Source organism: Uranotaenia lowii, chromosome 3 (genome assembly GCF_029784155.1).
Source record: "Uranotaenia lowii strain MFRU-FL chromosome 3, ASM2978415v1, whole genome shotgun sequence".
NCBI classification, from domain to species: Eukaryota; Metazoa; Arthropoda; class Insecta; order Diptera; family Culicidae; genus Uranotaenia; species Uranotaenia lowii.
The window spans coordinates 13,326,859-13,347,305 of NC_073693.1; the positions used below are offsets into that span (position 1 = coordinate 13,326,859).

Genomic DNA, 20,447 nt, shown 5'->3' on the forward strand with positions numbered 1-20,447 from the left:
TACCACTTACAGGGAAAACTTGTTGCTCCATTCACAGCAATGTGGCTTTCTTGTTTCAAAAGGCAAAACTCCACGCCCCACACCGATTAACCGTTATCAGTTCGCTAGATAATTGCTCGCTTATTTTTCCCACCCAAGAGCACCCAAGAGCATCCAAGAGCAAGCGAGTAATCCGCACCTTATTCAGCAGAATAAAAAAGAAAACTAACTAAACCGAACGAACTTACCCCATCCGATGGCCGCATACATGTTGAAGCGCAGATTATCACCGGAAAACGTTTCCACCACCAGCATGTACAGATAGAGTCCTGTCGTCCGCAGCAGCAAGAAAGTGGTGAACGAATGAGAAGAAACGGTTAGTTAGTTTAAGGGAAAATTCTGGAACAAAGGACTGGAAAATATCAAAAACCGGTAATCCAGTTCGCCATCCGCGAATCCGCTGGGCAAGTACACAGAAAGTTGAAAGTGGCTCAAGGTACTTTCTTCCATTTAACTACACCCGGATATTAAAGAACTGAGGGTAAAGAAGTGGTAAAACTACTTCCGTTTTAACTTGGTGAAAAAATATTTATGGGGAAAATTTCTTTAAAAAAAAAAATGAACCGCTTTGATTGCTGTGCACCATTCACATGTTTCTATTAGCTTGCATAAAGGTTATTTAATCGTGGCAGTTGATCTTTTCACTTAGTCATCATTCCACGATGTGGAAACACAGTGGCTGACAAATGGTCGAAAAAGGTTGGCTCATCCTTATTATACTTAGGCGTAAAATAAGTTTCAGAGGACGTACACTTCGGGGCTTGTGATATAACTTAGTTGGCAAGACAGTTGCTTCCTGAGTCGATGTCCGTAAGTTCAAGCCCAAGAGTAAACATCGATCGCAGTTGTATCAGATAAGCTTTTCAACGACTGTCCGCCAACTGCATCGTTGATTTAAGTCGCAAATGCCTTGAATATGATAAAACGGCTATAATCGAGACAATAAATAAAATTAGGGTAGATACACGATTTCATTGAATATGAGACAGGTTTAGATTTAGAATTTCAATTTTTCCTAGCGTTTGAAGATTTAAGATTAGCCATTAGATCGTGGAGATTTTCAGAATATTTGAATGAGAGTTTTATTCGAAGTTTAAGTTTGATATCATTAAAAACGCAGGTTTCAGTGGTGGAAAGAGTTAATCTTTATTCTCATTTTTCATCTACTCGTTACAATGTCACTTGTATCATCAGTGATAACATATTTATCACTATTCATGCTTGGATTCCCTGACCGAGAAAGTACTCATTTCTCAATGAGTAAAATGCTACTTCTACCCAGAATATCAGGCATCACTGTTGTGTTACCACGAACCGAATTTGAGTAGTCTCGCTTAACCGTGTGATGATGTAAACATTTATACTATCATCATCATCACTATTCTATTGCTTGGCAATCATCAATTGCGAATTGCCTAAAGCATGCGGCGCCGAAAATTGTAATTTCAAGAGATTTAGAACCAAAGAACTTTAAAATATTCACAAGCTATATGAGTTTGAGAAATTTCAGGAATTTTATTTTTCGAAATAAGACAAATTTTGAGTGTTATACGAATTCCTGATTCTTCAAATTTGAATTTTTTTATTTTTCTCGAAAGTTGTTGAAAAAACATCAACATCAAATAAAAAAAAATTGATTTTTCACTTTTTCCCTACTTTTATTGTTACAAATTTGTTACTTTAGGAAACGAAGGATAAAGAAATATAAGAATCTTGAGAGTCCTAAGAGCTTGAAGAGTTTTGAGAGCTAAACAAGTTTAAAATTTGAAGAGTTTAAGCCATTGTGGGTTTGATTTAAGCCATTTAAAATTTGAAAACTTTCAAAAGTTTTTAAAAACTTGAAGAGTTCCTAAAACTAGAGTTGAAAAGTTTTAAAATGTGTGTTATGACTTTAGAGAATTTTTAGATTTTTAAAATTTCTTGAAGAATTTTATCTATTTGATTTTTTTTGTATTTCAAAAGGTCGCAAAGTTTAAACGTGTTTAACACGTTCATTGCCAAGCGTCATCCATTCAAAAAATGTCCAACTTTGAAAGGCCAAAACATCAAAAGGAAATATCGTTTCGGCTGCAAATTTCAGCTAGAGAACGGAGAAGAATATGGTTACAATCCGAAATAATTTTAAATAAAAAACATATCTCCAAATTGGTGTTTTGACATTTTAAATTTAGACATATTTTACGTCACTCACTCTTGGCGACGAACGTGTTCAAAATTTAAAGTTTTAAGATTTCAAGGAGTTTTTAGAGTTTAAGGGTTATAAAAGATTTTTAAGTTATTAAACCTTAGAAAGTTTCAAAAGTTTTCAGAATTTTAAGAGCTTCAAAAATAAAATAAGGTTTGAAGAGTGTGGAGAGTTTAAAAAAAATTTAAGAATTTCAAAAGATTCAAAATTTCAAGAGATTTCAATGTATTAAGAGCTTTAAATCTTTTAAGAGTTTTAAGACTTTAAAGGTTTGAGACTATGGAGAATAAAAAGAGTTTCAAAAGTTTTAAATGTCTTTATTTAGAGTTTTGAGGGTGTCCAAAGGTTTCAATTACTCAATGTTTTTCGAGATTTAAACCTCTCCAGAATCTTAGGAGCTCTGAAAAATTTGAAGAATATTTACCATTTTCAAAGTTATTAACATTTTGAGTTTTCTTTTTGAGTTTTTAAGCATGTTGAAATTTTTAAGATATTTAAAAATTTAAGACTTGAAGATTGCTTGGCATTTAGGAGATAGCAAAAACTCATAAATAAATCATTAAAAAAAAAAGAGCTTTTACAGTTTCAGAAATTTAGAAGTTGCAAAGAGTTAAGAGTTTGAAAGTTTCAAGAGTTTTGGAGATTTTAGGAGTAAAGATGAGCTGATCAAGAGATTTAAAAACAAGAGTTCAAAAGATTTGAAATCTAAAAAGTTTTGTGAGTTAAGAGAGTTTTAAGATTTTTGAAATTACTTGAAGAGTTTTAACTGTTTGATTCTTTTTATTTCGAAAACGCGTTTTGTTGATTTTTTTTTAATTTAAAGTTTAAAAATTTTAAAATTTAAGAGTGAAAATAGTTTAAAAAAATATTAATCTTCTGAAAGTTTCCAATGTATTCAAAATTTCCAGTGCTTTGAAAATTAAAAATGGTTTAAGGAGTGTGGAAGTTTTAAGAAATTTAGGAACTTCAAAAGTTTCAAGAGCAATAAATGTTATAAGAATTTTAAAACTTTTAAGAGTTTTATGGGTTTAGAGGTTTGAAAGTTTTTGGAATATGGAGAGTTTTGAAAGTTTTTGAGAGTTTTGAGGGTATCAAAAGGTTTAAGTTTCTCAATTGTATTCGAGTTTCAAACCTCTCCTGAAACTCTGAAGCGTTTAAAATTTGAAGAATATTAACAATCTGAAAAATTTCAAACGATTTAAATGTTCGAATATTTTTAAAAATTTAATACTTTTGAGAATTTTACCCAGTTTTAAGTGATTTATTAGTTTTCAAGGAAATTGGAAAATTTCAAGACTTGAAGATTGCCTGGCATTTAAGAGATAGCATAAATAATAATATCATTCTTAATCAAAAAATTAAGAGCTTTTACAGTTAGAGAAATTTTAGGAGTTTCAAGAGTTTTTTCGGAATTTCAGAGTTTAGAAATTATCGAAAGGTTCGTGGAAAATTGAATTGATTTAAGAGTTTCTAGAGTATTAGAAATTTTAAGAGTTTTCAATATTATTAGACTCCACTTAAAACTTCAAATTTCAAATATTTATATTTCGAGTTCGTTTGAACTTACTTTAATTTTAAGCATCAAATGCGATAAGAAATTTTTATTAGTGAGAGATTTATTAATACTTTTTTCCTTTTTTTCAACTAAATTTGCGCTAATGCAGTCAAGTTATAGGAATGATTATTATTTCAGAGAATTGAAGAGTTATAACTTTTGGCTGATTTTGGTTTCATTTTGATCTTATTTTAATTTTTTTTAACTCCGACCAATTTAAGTTTAATTTTTTACTTATTTTAATTTTATTATGAATCATCATTTTGTCTTATTTTTGTATCATTTTTTTTTCTAATTTCTGTCACATTTTGGTCTTATTTTAGTCTCATTTTGGTTTCGTTTTGGTCTCATTTAAGTCCCATTTTCGTCCTTTTTTTTATCTCATTTTTTCTTATGTTGGATTTGTGAATTTTAAGGTAAGTGAACCATCGTTTAATTGTTTTTTTGTAAATTAATTTTCGGCATATCGGTGAAAATGTATATTCTTGGAGAAAAAATATCAGAATTGAAAATTGATAAAAATAGATAGAAAAGTTAGGAGAAAGATGCTGAAAAGAGCGATAGAGGCTTTTTTTCGTATGGTGTACGTTAATAAGTTTTCCTCGAAAAAAAAAAATGCTTTTTCGGAATTTTCAACATCTTAACATCTGTAAATTTTCTCCTAACATTTCTATCTATCTGATCACTTTTCAATTCTAATATTTTTTCTTCGAAAATATACATTTTCACCGATATGCCGATAGAATTTGAGAATTTAGAAGAATTTGTGTTGCTTAATTTTTATTTGGTTTTTATGAAATTTAATGAATTGATTAATATTTTCTTAATTAAATTCAATATTGTTCTATTTTTGTATCAGTTTTATTTAATTTCAGTTTTTTTTTTTAAATATGTCTTTATTTGTATCAATTCATCATTACATTAATATTACATTATTACATTAATTTAGGTGTTCAGCTCAATAATGAACTGTTCAGAGCCCTATAGTTAACTAGATATTAAAAATTTATTTATAAGAATCAAATATGCTTAGCGCAATTAAGTATTTAATGTAGGAGAACATCCTGTAATGGCAAAAATATTTTAAACTTAAAACTAAACACTATACTAAAATTAAACTAATTATAAAGAGAACGAATCTCTGCGATCGAAGACTGCATCGATTTTCCTCTGAAGTTAGAGATGATTTTGTTGGCCATCTCTTCGATCGATTCAATGCCCGCAATCCGATGAAGATCTTCGGTGCTGTGCCAAGGTGGAAGCCGCAAAATCATTTTCAGAACCTTGTTCTGAATCCTCTGGATGGCTTTCTTCCTCGTCGCGCAGCATCTAGACCAAATCGGAACTGCATACATTATCGCTGGTCGGAATATCTGCTTATAAATAAGCATCTTATTTTTCAGGCACAGTCGGGATTTCCTGTTGATGAGAGAATAAAGAGATTTAGTGTATTTATTACATTTAGATTGAATATCTTCAATGTGATTTTTAAAAGTAAGATTCCGATCAAGTGTAAGTCCCAAGTACTTCACGTGATCAGACCATTCTAAAGAAACCCCATTAAAAGTTATGGAATGATTTTCATTAGGTTTTAAAAAATTTGCTCTTGGCTTATGGGGAAATAAAATAAGTTGAGTTTTGGAAGCGTTAGGAGAAATTTTCCACATTTTCAAGTAATTCAAAAAGGAATTTAAATTTTGTTGCAATCTACTGCGTACCACCCGTAAATTTCGACCTTTGGCTGAAAGCAAAGTATCGTCAGCAAATAATCTTCTACCTTTTCCTTCTGGGACATCAGGAAGATCAGAAGTAAAAATATTGTATAAAATAGGCCCAAGTATACTACCCTGAGGGACACCAGCTCTAATGGGTATCCTTTCAGAGCATGAATTTTGATAGCTTACTTGCAAAGTTCGGCTAGTCAAATAATTTTGAATAATTTTGGTGAGATATACAGGAAAATCAAATCGAGCTAATTTAGCTACTAAACCTTTGTGCCAAACACTGTCAAAAGCTTTTTCAATATCAAGAAGAGCAACACCAGTTGAATAACCTTCAGATTTGCTAGCGTTAATCATATTAGTTACACTCAAAAGTTGATGTGTAGTAGAGTGTCCATGACGAAAACCAAATTGTTCATCAGGGAAAATAGAATTCTGATTAATGTGAATCATCATTCTATTCAAAATAACTCTCTCAAATAGTTTACTTAAAGAAGGAAGCAAACTAATTGGTCGATAACTTGAAGGCTCTGAAGCACTTTTTCCAGGTTTCAAAATTGGAGTTACTTTGGCATTTTTCCATTTATTGGGAAAATAAGCCAAGTGAAAACATTTATTGAAGATTTTAACTAAAAAATTTAAAGTGCTTTCAGGCAACTTTTTAATAAGAATATAGAAAATCCCATCTTCCCCCGGGGCTTTCATATTTTTAAATTTTTTGAAAATCAATTTAAGTTCATCAATATTTGTCTCACAAGAACTTTCAAACACAATTTGCTTAGAAAGAATATCATCAAATTCTAGGGAAATTTGAGCATCAATTGGACTTACAACGTTTAAATTAAAATCATGAGCAGACTCAAATTGTTGGGCTAATTTTTGAGCTTTTTCTGAATTAGTTAAAACAAGTTTATCCCCATCTTTCAAAGTAGGAATTGGCTTCTGGGGCTTTTTTAGAATTTTAGTTAATTTCCAAAATGGCTTTGAGTAGGGTTTTATGTCCTCTACTGCTTTAGCAAAATTTTCATTACGAATGAAATTTAAACGACGTTTGATCTCTTTTTGAAGGTCGCAATAAATTAATTTCAAATAAGGATCCCTAGTTCGTTGGAATTGGCGTCGACGAATGTTTTTCAGTCGTATCAAAAACTGAAGATCATCATCAATTAAAGGTTGATTAAATTTATGTTTAACTTTAGGTATTGAAGCGGCTTTAGCATTGACAATTGAAGTTGTCAAATTTTCTACAGCCAAATCAATATCTTCTATTGAATTCAGTGGAACGTTTACTTTTAATTTCAGTTTCGTTTTGGTCGCATTGAAGTCTCATTTAAGTCTCAAAATTTTCTCATAAAAAACTCATTTTATCTTGTTTTTGACTTATTTTTGGTTCAAATATAACTCATTTCAATTTCATTACGGTTGCATTTTCGTTTCAATTTATTTCGTCTTTGATTCTTCACTCATATATTTCTTAATTTTTTCTCATTTTATATCATTTTGGGTCATTTTTTTTCAATTTTTGTCTCAATTTTTGTCTCAATTTTTGTCTTAACTTTTGTCCTATTTTTTTTCTTAATTAGTGTCTTAATTTTTGTCTTAATTTTGGTCTTAATTTTTGTCTTTACTTTTGTCTTAATTTTTGTCTTAATTTTTGTCTTAATTTTTGTCTTAATTTTTGTCTTAATTTTTGTCATAATTTTTGTCTTAATTCTTGTGTTAATTTTTGTCTTAATTTTTGTCTTAATTTTTGTCTTAATTTTTGTCTAAATTTTTGTCTTAATTTTCGTCTCAATTTATGTCTAAACTTTTGTTCTTAATTTTGTCATAATTTTTGTCTTAATTTTTGTTTTAATTTTTGCCTTAAATTTTGTCTTAATTTTTGTCTTAATTTTTATCTTAATTTTTATCTTAATTTTTGTCTTAATTTTTGTCTTAATTTTTGTCTTAATTTTTGTCTTAATTTTTGTCTTAATTTTTGTCTTAATTTTTGTCCTAATTTTTGTCTTAATTTTTGTCCTAATTTTTGTCTTAATTTTTGTCCTAATTTTTGTCTTGGTTTTTCTGTGAATTTTTGACGTATTTGTGTGATTTCTCGTCTGTTTTCATTTTTTGTCTGATTTTTGAGGAATTGTTATATAATTTATTTTGTGTGAAATTTTAATTATTTCTGTTCAGTTTTTGTATTTTATTGTTGTCATTTTTGTGGACTATATTTGTGTTTCTTTGTAGTTCTTGTGTTATTTTTGTGTTGTTTGCGTTATTCGACAAATGTCATTTCTTTTTGGTTTTTTCTGTCTTTTCTGTCTTTTCTGCCTTTTCTGTCGTTTCTGTAATTTTTTTATACTCTTTACGCGGAAACGATTTTCTAACTTAAATTTAAAACTTAGAAAAAGCTTTCCCAACTAAATTTTAAAGAGAGAGACTAACTTTGACGTTCCACACTGCTCTGGTCCGGTCCAAGCCATCAGTCGTCCATCAACAGAAGCCGGAACCGGAGACATGGTCGGGCTGGGATTCCCGGAAGCATGCACCTAATGGATAATGTACGATGTGAGTGGCTTCCGGATGTCGGGTTTGCACTTTTTCAAATCAACTGCACTGGGATGACACACACGCAAGCAAACAAAAAAAAAGGAAACAGACGAGAAGTGAAGCATTTGTGCACATTTACCAGAGCCGGTTGGATTTTCTCGTTACTTTTTGATGGGCACACTCTGGGCAAATTGCACCGGCAATAAAGCTGGCTTGGAAGCTGAGTAGAAGTAGGTAGGGTACTAGCTGTTTGTTGTTGTACATTAGACTAGTTCACTTTTCGGCTTTTTTCGCTGATCGCAACGCCACTTACAGGGTTTGATCCTCATTCATTTTCAAGTACTCTGGCCAAATTTGAGCTCATTTGAGTAAGTTTGCGGCGTGCGCTAGGAGATTTATTGAAAAAAGTCCATTTTTCTGGAAAATTTTCGCAGATGTGTTCTAGCAAGCTGTTGTTGAAATAAAATGATGGTTCTATAGTGCACGATGATTGGTATGACAAGCATCTGTGAGGACCTGTTTTAGACAATTGACTAAATCAAACCGAAAAAATTTAAAAATTCATAAACTACCAACTTTTACAGGAAATTTACTTACAAGTTGAGAGCTTAAAATCAGTAGTAAATAGAAAAAAAAATATTTTCGATATAACCTTTTTATTAAAAGATAGCCTTATTTATAACCTTTAATTTGATGTATAACACTTAATGATCGCAAGAGTGCTAGCAAAGTTATTCAAATATCTATGCAACAAATTTGATTTGATAAAATATTTTTCATTCAAGTTTGCTCCACACCAACTTGTGCACAAGAAAGGATATTTTATTCAATCAAGTACCCCATGACGGGGCCAGGAGTTAAAAAAAAGCGCGCGCTTTGATCAAGTTGTAAGCAAGTCCTCTTGATGCCACGTTTTTCATGTTGCATGATGCTAAAACTTGAATGGAGACAACATTATGATTCAAAGAATGCGATGTGAATGTTTGAATATCTTTGCTTGTGCTGTTGCGATAATTAAGTGTTATACATCAAATTAAAGGTTATAAATAAGGCTATCTTTTTATGAAAAGGTTATATCGAAAATATTTTTTTTCTATTTACTACTGATTTTAAGCTCTTAACTTGTAAGTAAATTTTCTGTAAAAGTTGGTAGTATATGAATTTTTAATTTTTTTCGGTTTGATTTAGTCAATTATCTAAAACAGGTCCATACGAATGGATGTCATACCAATCACCGAGCACTATAAAATTATCATTTTATATTAACAACAGCTTGCTAGAACACATCTACGAAAATTTTCCAGAAAAATGGACTTTTTTCAATAAATCTTCTAGCGCACGCTGGAAACTTACTCAAATGAGCTCAAATTCGGCCAGAGTTCTTGAAAATGAATGAGGATTAAACCCTGTAAGTGGCGTTGTGATCAGCGAAAAAAGCCGAAAAGTGAACTAGTCTATTGTACATCCTTTTTGCTGAAGTTGGCGATAAGATGCAACGAATTTGTTCCCTTCAGCCAGCCAGCCATAAATCGATAGTTCTCATTTTGCTAGGGGAATTTGTCCCATTTATTGGAAACACTTAATCACGTTCAGTTGAGTAACCTCTTTTTTCATTGCTTTTGCTTCATTTATTCTGAGCAAAGTTTCATTTTTCTTTGGCAAGGAACAACATTTGAAGGATTACCTACTATTTTTCGTTGAACAGATTCGTGCCTTTAAGAATGGTTACGAAATCGTTGATTTGCCCAGACAAAAAAGTAAAACATGACCTGCACATCCAAGTTAAATTGGATCCCACGTAGCACAAACCCTGTGGCTCAATGATGTTGATCCAATTATGGAAACCGAGCAGATTTCTTTCCTTTTCGAAAGCTAAGCTGAATCGTTAAGCGAGAAAGATTCTGCAGAGAGCATCTCAACTCAACTCAACATTCTGGCGGTCAATCTTTGGCCAAAAAAATCTCACAATGGATTAAGTTCAGTACGAGCTGGGGAAAAACCGATATTGATTACCGCTTCATGCTTCGTCGGGTTTTTCGCTCTTTCAACGAGAAGCAGCAGCTGCAGAAATGATTGGTGAAACTTCCGGGTCAAGTGTGTTTTACCTGATGCTGCTGCTGCTTCACGTGTTTAGAGCAAGAATGAAATTGGTATCGGTTAGCCGTAATCATCGGTTCAACTCTGTATCGGTATCGATTTGGAGATTGTTTCTAAGAACACTAGTTCTATAGCTCTTGAAAAAAAAACCTGCTTTACGAACATTCCCCAGTAAATCGGTTTTGATGCATAGCCGAACCACTTCTGTTCGATGGTGAGTTGAATTGAAATTTATTAAGACCAGTTGTAACCGCTGACTAATTTCGGAATATCATTCCGGCAGATGAATGATATTTTTCCGTAGATACACCCACAGTTCTGTTGTATTTAGTAATTTTGTATTTCGCATTTTGACAATTTAAAAATGTGCCAAACTCAATCAACCTTTCAATCTTCTTTTCAAAATTTATCTGGTGTGACTTAAACAATTTGGATGGTTCATTGATTGAAAAGAACGATTTTTACACCACTTTTTTAAATTTTTCATAGATTTTTAGAAATTTTACAAAATATACCCTTGTATGCAACATAAATCTTCTAACACTAAGTGATTTTTTTAGCATTCCGTAGCTTATCTACAGTTTTTTTTCCGAAGCATGTTTTTTTTTCGGATTTTTTTTCTTGGACTTTAACTAACGGAAAACTGAATTGTTGAAGCTGAATAATGTCTGAGAAACATATTTGAGTTACATTACTAGACTGAGTCGATTTTTGAATTTCTCAAACCCTGAAGTCTAAGAAACTTCGTTTTAATTCAAAACTCATCCATGGTTTTTGGCAAAATTTTTAAGTAACGTTTACATGAGTAAATTTGAACTTTTCGGTTTGTATGGGAAAATTGAATGTTTTGTACTGGAAAATCAACATCATTATTGTTTCTTCTGTGGAACCGCGACTGCTAATGGTTTTTGTGCCAATTTAGAAATTCTCCAAAGGAAATTTTCCGCTGAACAACTTTGTCGAAGGCCGTAACTTCGCATCTTGTAAGACTTAATCAGCTTTTTAACAGGGGTACGTCTTTTGGCATTGGAAAACGATAAATGCAATTGACATTACTACTGGGTGCCTCGCGAAGTGTTGCATGAAAAGTAGTCATGGAATATATCATATATCGTTAGGCACCCAGCAGTGATCTCAATTAAATGTGTTGTTTTTCAATGCCAAAAGAAATGCCCCCGTTCAATACCTTCTTACTTTTTTGTCTAATTAGATACGAAGTTACGGTCTTCGACAATCCAGCAAACATGAAATGGTACCAGAAATGATAACTTAAGTCGTTTACAATTGTGTTACGAATCGCAATTCCAACTACATATGGAAAAGATCGTATAAAATGTCGTCTGAAGTCAGTTTAAATCGGATATGATAGAAAGTCAGCCATGTTTGTAAATTTTGAAATGATTATTCTCCCGCGCGGGCTTCAAGTGAGAGAATCATCGTCATGTTCTCTTTGCAGCCAGCAGTTCATCCAGATGGCTTAAAACCAGATGGGAATTGAGTCATATTTACCTGTGAGAGACAATGATCAGAAAATCGCTCAAGAAAAGCAATCAGGATTCGTTTCAAGCTAGAATACTTATTCCTCCGTGTGCTGTGATCCGCACGTAGTAAAAGTATCCGATACATTTTGAACGTCGCTCCCACAATCATTCACTAACGCCTATCCTTACATCATTGTTTATGATGTTCGGTATTGATAGACGATCATGAATGTTTCAGAAGGAAAAAATTGAAGAAATAATAGGACTACATGATTCAAAAAATCCGTAACAAATGATGGACAGTTCATTGCGTTTACCTAGTAGTGATTTTGTCCTTCTACGCAAAGCGAAAAATTAAAAATCATATTGTCAGCTTTACGCATCTATCGGATTGATACATATCAGTTGTAATCCTAGAAGGTTGAAAACCATCAAGGAAAGCAATCATCGTTGAGACGTTCGGTGCTGAAGGCTATGAGAGCAAAATCTTGCGCTCTCTTGCATTCTTCCGATAGGTACGAATGAGGTGTCGGATAACCAAAAATGTATTAAATTGATTCTTAAGTAAAAATAGCTAAACTCGATAAGAGGGGATTAGTGGGGTTTGGACAGGACATCGAGCGATCCGAAAACTGATATACAATAATGGATTGTGGGTTCAAACCAGCCGGAGTATCTCGGCAAATTTAGAATGATGAATATGGTACTTAGGAATCTTTTCAGCATTCTTTATTTGTTTCGAACAGTTGGAAGGGAGTGAGATGAATCAAACCTGTCCCTTGAATGTATGATTGAGACTTCCCGTACCGCCTCGGGTCGAAAGACCTATCAGCCACTGCATACAAATGTACATTTGGAGATAATTTGGGAAACGGTTAGTTGCCAGCAACTTCAGCAGTGCATCAAAACCGGATTGGGCGCATGCTGCTCAAGGGTCCCTTTCGGCTCTTCAGAGCAATAAAAGCGTTGGAGAAACTGGACAGTCTAGAACGCTGCAAGCCGGGAGGATTTTTCTCATGCATTCGAGATGCGTTGCGCATGTGGTTAAATAACATGCGTCTTCGACGGTTGGAAACTGTTCTGTGTGCTTTGAGGTAGATGTTTGCATTTTCAGGGGAGGTTGTCGCCCGAGGGAAACTCCTGAACAACGAATACTGCCTTGGTTTGTTATTGGAGCCCAATCGAAACGATGTTGTTCAAAAACAGATGGTCATCGACAAGAGTGTTGAGATTCCACTCGAGACCTTCATATCTGAGCTGATAGCCGATGTGTACGAGGCAGAACAACATCCTGCACTCGAGAAGTTAGCCGACGTGCACGAAATCGAAAACACATCTGAGCGGGCAGCCGAAAAAGTTAAGCAAAAAGCTTAAATATGTTTTATTTTTTAAGTTCATTTGAATAAGAAACAAAAAACATCCTAATTTCGGTTTTGAGTTTCTTTACGTGTGGGAGCGAGCCCAAGTGCAATGCACCACGGTTGGTGGTCTACGATTGAATGATTAAGACAGCTCACGCACCGAGTGATCGTACAGAACAGGGTTGACTTAGTAAGCAGGTGTATATTGGTATAATGGCTTCCAACGCTAAATGACTAAGCCTACAGTGTGCTGAAAGTATAAGCATTCACCACATTTCGTATAATTTTAAAAAGTCGAAATATTACATCAAAATGTATCAAAACCTTGCGTTAATTTTTAATTTTTTTTTGAGTTTGTAAATTCATAAAATTTTGTCTAACTATATGTTCAAAACGTATCATCATCATCAAAATGTATTGATTAGATATGCTGTCTTGTTAGCCATTTCGTCAAACAGCCGTAGGCGCATTTAACCCGATAGGCCCATTTAGGAAACCATTGCCCTACATGATCTTCGTGATTTTTTTTCACGGTCAACGAAACGTCAGCAAACGGTCTGTCTATGATCGACCGAGGCTGAGAGCCATGCAGTTAAGGAAGATTTTTTGATTCAGAAACTTCCTGAGTGATTTAGGTGTGGTTAGCACTCTTTTAACATTTATGGAGGTCAACATCCCTTTCATCTAGTACCTGGGAGAGGCGAGAACCCATCAGCGGATAAAATACTTGAATGTTTTCATCAGGAAGATCGTAAGAAGCGGTTAGCTATCTTTTGTAAGCGTTGCTTGTCATTCATAGGGGGTCGCAGTGATCTTGTTAAAGTTTTAATATAATAGTGTTGCAGTGCTGTTCGTGGGGGTTAAGGGGTTCTTCTTGGCAACGCATTTCACCAAGCCACTCTAACCAGGCGAACAAACCGGCAGAAGTGGTTCCCAAACCCGCCACCAGAGCGAAGCGACGAGATGCGAGCAGCAGACGAGCGAAGCGATCAGGTGCGAGCGAAATCTGGAATCGGGTGAAAAGACGAACGATCGTGGAACAGGAACAACGAACTGCGTTTGGTTAAGAGCTAGCGAACACATCAAAAGGATCTCGCAATAAATGATTCGAATGTTCAACAAATTTGAACAAATAATCTAAGTTTTTGACTAAAATCATAGTGCGGTTAACATTAGTGCTACATAAGCCAGTGCTTGCCATTTAATCGGCCAAAGAAAACAACAGGCTGATTGAGCATCAGGTAACCCATTCGCCATCTTATCATTGTTCCCACAATCGTTCACAGCAAAAAAGTATTGCGATATTACATCAAATACCTGCACAAAACTTGAGTCGCAAAAGGTAACTAATTTTACATTATCTTTAAGTATCAGGCTGTTTGAAGATAAAGAATATGTTTCGTACCGCTTATCCATACAGGCAAAATTTTCTAAAAATAAAAAATTCTGAAATTTATTTTTGAAGCTGGGGTTTGCTTATATTTTTAATTAATTTTGAAATTACTTACAAGCCAAACAAATACAGCTGAGGTCCATAATCTGTTTCTTAATTTTTGAAATGAAATCAAATTTGAACGTCAACAGAGGAAAACATTGACTACTTGATGCGACATCACATAGAAGGTTGTGATATTACAATTCACGACGTATTCACGTTGTGTACATCATTTAGATGTACTATTGCAACAGAAATCCGTAATTCCCAGAAATTACATCGTCCATCGTTACATTTTTTTTTTTGCTGTGTTCCCTAACCTGTCCTGAATGTCCAAAGGACCCCGCTGTTTGGGTTTGGAATCAACCCTAGTGTGTCCCTATCATCGCCCAGTGCGATACACTACTGCATCGACTACCTACCCTCAGTGTTACTTACCCTCGGTACTTGGTTCAGCACTCAAGGTGGGACCAGGTACTCCACGCACCGCTTCGCTCACCGTCTAAGGACCTGTCTGTGACCGGTTCAGCACTCAAGGTGGGGCTGGGTACAACAACATACCCAGCAGAAACCAGGCGAACCAGCAGACCTCCCCGAACCCGAGCTCGACGCCAAAGGAGGAACGGACGTACCAGATCAAGGTCAGATAGTTATTAAGGAAGTGATGGGTGAATAAAGCTGTAATTTTCAATAAACGGTACCGTAGTTTAACTAAAGAGTTTAACTTCGCTCTCTCGAACTTCCCTGCAACTAGTTTTTAGAATGGTAAGCGCAGACCCTAGGGATTATTAGGGGTTGACTGCAATTCTACTGTTTGGCAAACAGCCAGTCTTACACTTTACGACACATTTCGACTGAGGTCAGCCAGCTGATGCGTTCACGAAGGTGCTACCGAAGGAGAGGCATACGAAGTTGTTCAGCATTCTCAATTTGCGAATTGAGGGGAGGTGTTGCCACTTACGGTTTCTTTCGGCCTCAGATCGTCCGGAGATAATTGAATAGGATAAACACGGTACAAATGTTTACATCATCACACGATATACCTGAACGACTCAAACTGAGTTCGTGGTAACTAAGTAGCGTTTCCAGATATTCTGAGTGGATAACTCAGAATGTTCTCAAAGAAATAAATAGTTTCTCATTTACTCATTCAGAAATGAGTAATTTCCTGGATAGAGGATATGATAAGTGGAGAGTGCGACAATAGCAATCGCTAATGAATTATGTAGTTATGTAATGACTAGACTGACGAAACATCAATAAAGTTAACTCTATCACACCACTGAAACCTGCGTTGTTTACTCATTGAAACAATAAATAATTAAACTTAGAATGTTAATCCAAATTTAAGAAAGGTCTCTTCCAAACGTCGAACTAAACTGTGAATTCATTCAAATATTAGTTTATTTGTTTTTTTTTTGTTGAATTGTATAGACTTAAAATAAAAATTTATTCACTCTTGCAATTATTTCTCAAGCAGAAGGCAATGTGCAAAACAACAATTATCTTCAAAGTCTTACACAAATTAAAAGAAATGGAATCGCTAAACATAATCTAGCGAAAAATAAAATTACGCCTTCATATAAAAACTTTTTTTTTTCAATGCAGTAACATGTTTGGCATGTTTTCTCGAAATAATATCAAAAATTTCTTTCCCTTCGAATAATCCAACAGAACTGAGACTTAAACTTCTGACTAAAAACTGCAAGGAACAAAAACTGGAATCCATAATTTTCAATAGGATTAAAGCTTTTTATCCAGAGAAAAATATAATTGTCATGGGCGTCACAGAGTTGTGTTTTCATAGTTTTAAATGTCCTGCTTTCTACTGTTTATTTTAATTTTTTTTAAATATGATTTCAATGAACTCTTGTTAGCGTTAGTGGATTTGGTAACCCTAAGCAAAGATTTTGATGCAGATTGTATAAAGTCTAAAGTCGAATTTCATATCTATGTGGTTTTGGAATTATTTTTTTTATGCTATTTGCTGTTGAATGGAAAAATATATCGGAAATAAAAGTTTTTCAACCATTCAAAAACCGGTATTTCGATATTGGAAAATATGGATCCTACAAATCTTCCATACAAAGCTTGCAGCGGTTAAGTGTTTGATTTTAACTTGCTTAAGCATTACATACAGTGTCAATGGATTTAACCTTCATCCGTCCCAGAAATTTTTACCCATTACAGTCCCTGGGGTGTCAATTTGACACTTCTGACTAAAATCAATACATCTCCTTTTTTGTGATTTTTTTTAAGATCATGGCAATAAAAAATGTAAAAAGTTGTGAAAAATCTGTTTTTTCCAAATTTTTCTGGTGTTACTTAAAAAATTTTGATTTCAATTTCAATTTCAGTTTTTCCGTAATTCAAAGTCTAAGACAAAAAAATCCGAAAAAACATGCTTCGGAAAAAAGAATGTAGATCAGCTACGGAATGCTCAAAAAATCCTTTCTCTCAATGTCCTCAATGACCTCAAAAAATGAAAAAAATGGGGAAAAAGCCATACTTTTCAATTCATGAATTGAATAAATTTAATTGAAAAGTACGGGTTTTCACATTTTTTTCATTTTTTGAGGTCATGATCTTAAAAAGAATCAAAAATACGTATCGTAATGTTTAACCTATAATTTCTAACTTCAGGTTTTTTGGACATTGAGAGAAAGTTTTTTTTAGCATTCCGTAGCTTTTTCCGGAGCGAGATTTTTTCGGATTTTGTTATTGGACTTTGAATAACGGAAAATCTGAAGAGTTGTAGATAAACGTTGTCTGAAAAACATATTTGAGTTACATTGCGAGGTTTCCAAAACTATTAATTTTATAAATATCGGTTCACAAACAAAAGTGGTATAGCGGTTTTAAGCGAACAGTGTCAAATTTACACTCCAGGTCTGATTAGGGAGTTTTTCCCGGGCTTTCGAGGTGCGTTCATAAAAAAGTAATTCTTTGAGGGTCTTTGAGATTTTTCTTTATTTAGATGCACCCGAATAAAATTTCGAGCCACCAAACTTCCAATAGTGTCATAGTCACTCAAGAGCGGATAAAGGTTAAATAACTATTTGCCCGAACCGATTATCTTAAAGAGCCTTTGATTTTTTTTATTGCAAAATGTGTGTTCTGGAACGAACGAGCAGCGTTGAGCCACCCTAGCTTGTGAATTGTTGAATTTCCTTCGCCTAAAAGGCTTATAATTTTACAATAGTTGTTTATAAATGACTCAAGTATTTACCAACAACACTTTTGAAACTTGAGTGTAACCGTAGAGTTGCTCCAATGCACAAAAACTTAAATGAAAGTGCTGCTGCAGTTTCGCCGATCTTTGGTCGGCAGTTTGACTTATTACATTTCTCCATTTCAGCACCAGCTGCCAGTTGGTTAAATTATAGGGCGGCAGGGTTACCACTTTCTTCCCAGTCATCTATCCTTTCCCCCCACAAAGTTTAACCCGGGTGGCCAAGCGGGTGAGGATGGGAAAACTTGTTCACTTCCGGCGGCCGGCGCTCACTGCTTTTGATGCTTCGTATTGTAGAGTTATTTTTGTTGGACAGCTTGCTTGCCGGTTTTCCTCGAACACACATTGTGCACTCGACTTGGCTCGAAGTGCATCAACTAATTGTGGTATAATTAAAGCTTCAAACTGTCACTTCCGCGTTCGATGGAGGATGGAATGGAGCTTCCGGGGACTAACTTTTGCGAAAGAGTCTCTCTCTCTCGTTTTGAAACTCGAACGCGCTTCTCTGTGGTGTGTGGTAAATTACGATGGATGCACTTGTACACGTAAAACTTCCATCCACTCTGGAAGTGACGTAAATTGTTGGAAACTTCACGCGAACTGTAATTGATGTTGACTTTTTAACCTTTTGCTCAAGTTTGCTTTTTTTTCGAAGAAAAAAAAACTTTGTTTAAAATCAGAGTTTGGAAAGTGTTTTTATCATGATTTCAAATTTTAAAACAAGCGTTGAATGTTAAATAAATTAATCCAATTTTGATATCTGATCTTAATTTCATCAGATTCCACACTTTGAATGTTCATTTTTCCCAGAATCTAACTGATAAATCCTCTGATAAAAAGAATATGATAAAGGTACATCTTGATCGAAATAATTTCTTGTGGAAGCCTTTGCTTTCGGAATTGTTTGTGGCATAAAACTTCCCCAATCAGATCGATAAATTTCCCTCGGCGACTCCCTGAGGGTAGAAATTTTACCCGGAACGAGTTCCCTGCTCATTGAAATTCAATGCCCAGGTGAGCTGAGGATAGATATTCCTTTTCCCTCGCTTTGGCCACTGTTGGTAGTGGATTGATTCGAAAAGTTTCGCCCCGAGGTAATCTTTGGCCTTTCTTCTCCGTTATCTAGCTGGTTAAGAGGAGACTTGTAAGGCTTGAGCATCCGGCTGGCAGCGATATGGTTCTCCTTCGGCAGTAAGTCATGTGTAAAGATTTACAATAAGATTAATTCTGCTTGCTACACCTGTCCGTCGGAAGAAGGTTCAAGTTGAGCTTTTGTATTAAGCGATTTAGTTCAGGAATTCATCTTCCTTCATCCGGGTTTAATTTTTTGCTGCCGGAAGATGAAGTTTTTGTCATTGCAATGTTTACAAATGAGGCTCATCTGATCGAGATTGGTTCGAGCTCAATCAGCCATGTTATGCAAAAAGTTTTCCTTGGAAGGCGTGCAAAAAAAAAGACATGAAATTTATGAAAAACAGACTAATATGTTTCCTCTAAATTTTATAAATATTAGGATTAAAATAATAAAGAAATGATGGTAATTTTGCTAAATTTTCTTGTCCGAAGCTCGCAGCTTCCGGTCATATGTTCCACGCATGGTTTGTTTTGCTCGATCCACCGTAAGGGTCTCCCGGTAACGTTGCAGCACCGAATTTACAGTCGATTTGGGATATTCCAGGAATTTCGCGATCTTTACCCCTGACCACGTCGGTTTCTCTACGTGAGTGTGTAGAATTTTCTCTCGCCTTTCGCGTTCCATCGTCGATAACTTTCGACTGACTGCTCCAATCTTGATGAAATTTTCACCACTAAGTAAACAAACCATCCGGATCAAAACAATTTCAATAGATTCGCGATGTGACAACTAGGGGCGCTGCAGTAAATGAAAAGATGCGGCCAGATTCTATGTGAAACAGACTTTAGTTTGCCAAAATACGAAAAACAGAATTTTTGACGAATTTTCAAATCTAGCTGTTTTGCATACCATTTGTCAATTTTGAATTTTTCAGAGTTTCTGAGACTTCAAATCTACGGTGATGATAATGCTTCAAAATAAATTCTACCCGCTCATTTTCACCATCTTTCAATTCATCTTACGTTCTATCCATCTATAAAATTTCTTAATGTCAAGATGTCACTACTAAAAAGAACATCACTTTTTATCGATAAGGCCGATAAATTAAGTAACAAACATAAAAAAAACGGTGATTAATTTCTTTAAAAAAAAATTACTTTTCACTTGGTTTTGAGTACATTAACGCCAAGATTTCCACAATAGGTAGATTTATACTCACCAGAAAGTCAATTTCATACCGATTCTTAAGCTGTGCCTATGATCATTTTGTATCCGGGTACTTTTTTCGGTAATAGCTACGTTACTAGAGCTCAGATATGCAATTTAGCAGCGTTGAGTTGGTTATAAAAAGGACTAGGTTTTTTTCCTATTTTTTTTCAGATTTTTAAATTTACGTGTGTCTGAGATATTTCCGATGCAAAAAGACATGATGAAAATAATTCTGCACAATAGCCTCGGAAATTCTTCATTGTTGATTTGAAAACAGATCTATTATATTGCTTTTTCATCTATAAATAGTCTCTTTTTAAGTATTTAAAGTGTTCAAGAATCATTTAGCTCGTTTTATGGAATTCCAATGACCTCAAATTTTTTAATTAAGGGCGTGGCCATACAAAGTAACCGAGGTATTCTACTCTACACTCAATACTTTAAGTTCCTTATCAAATTTGATGATTTATATTATTCAAGAGTAACAATCTTTACTCAAAACTCATGCCAAAACCTCGAAAA

General features: G+C 34.3%; 1 protein-coding gene across 2 annotated transcripts in view; it reads right to left on the reverse strand.

Moving 5' to 3' along the window:
* Positions 1 to 20,447, reverse strand: part of LOC129755687 (diuretic hormone receptor-like) — a 121,384-nt gene that overhangs the window by 78,775 nt on the left and 22,162 nt on the right. For both annotated transcript variants that reach the window (XR_008739302.1, XM_055752304.1), the window contains exon 4: positions 228 to 308. Coding sequence is in view for 1 of the 2 variants with exons in the window: in XM_055752304.1 (XP_055608279.1) it covers positions 228 to 308 (81 nt within the window). In the remaining variant the exon portion in view is untranslated. The remainder of the gene's footprint in view (positions 1 to 227; positions 309 to 20,447) is intronic.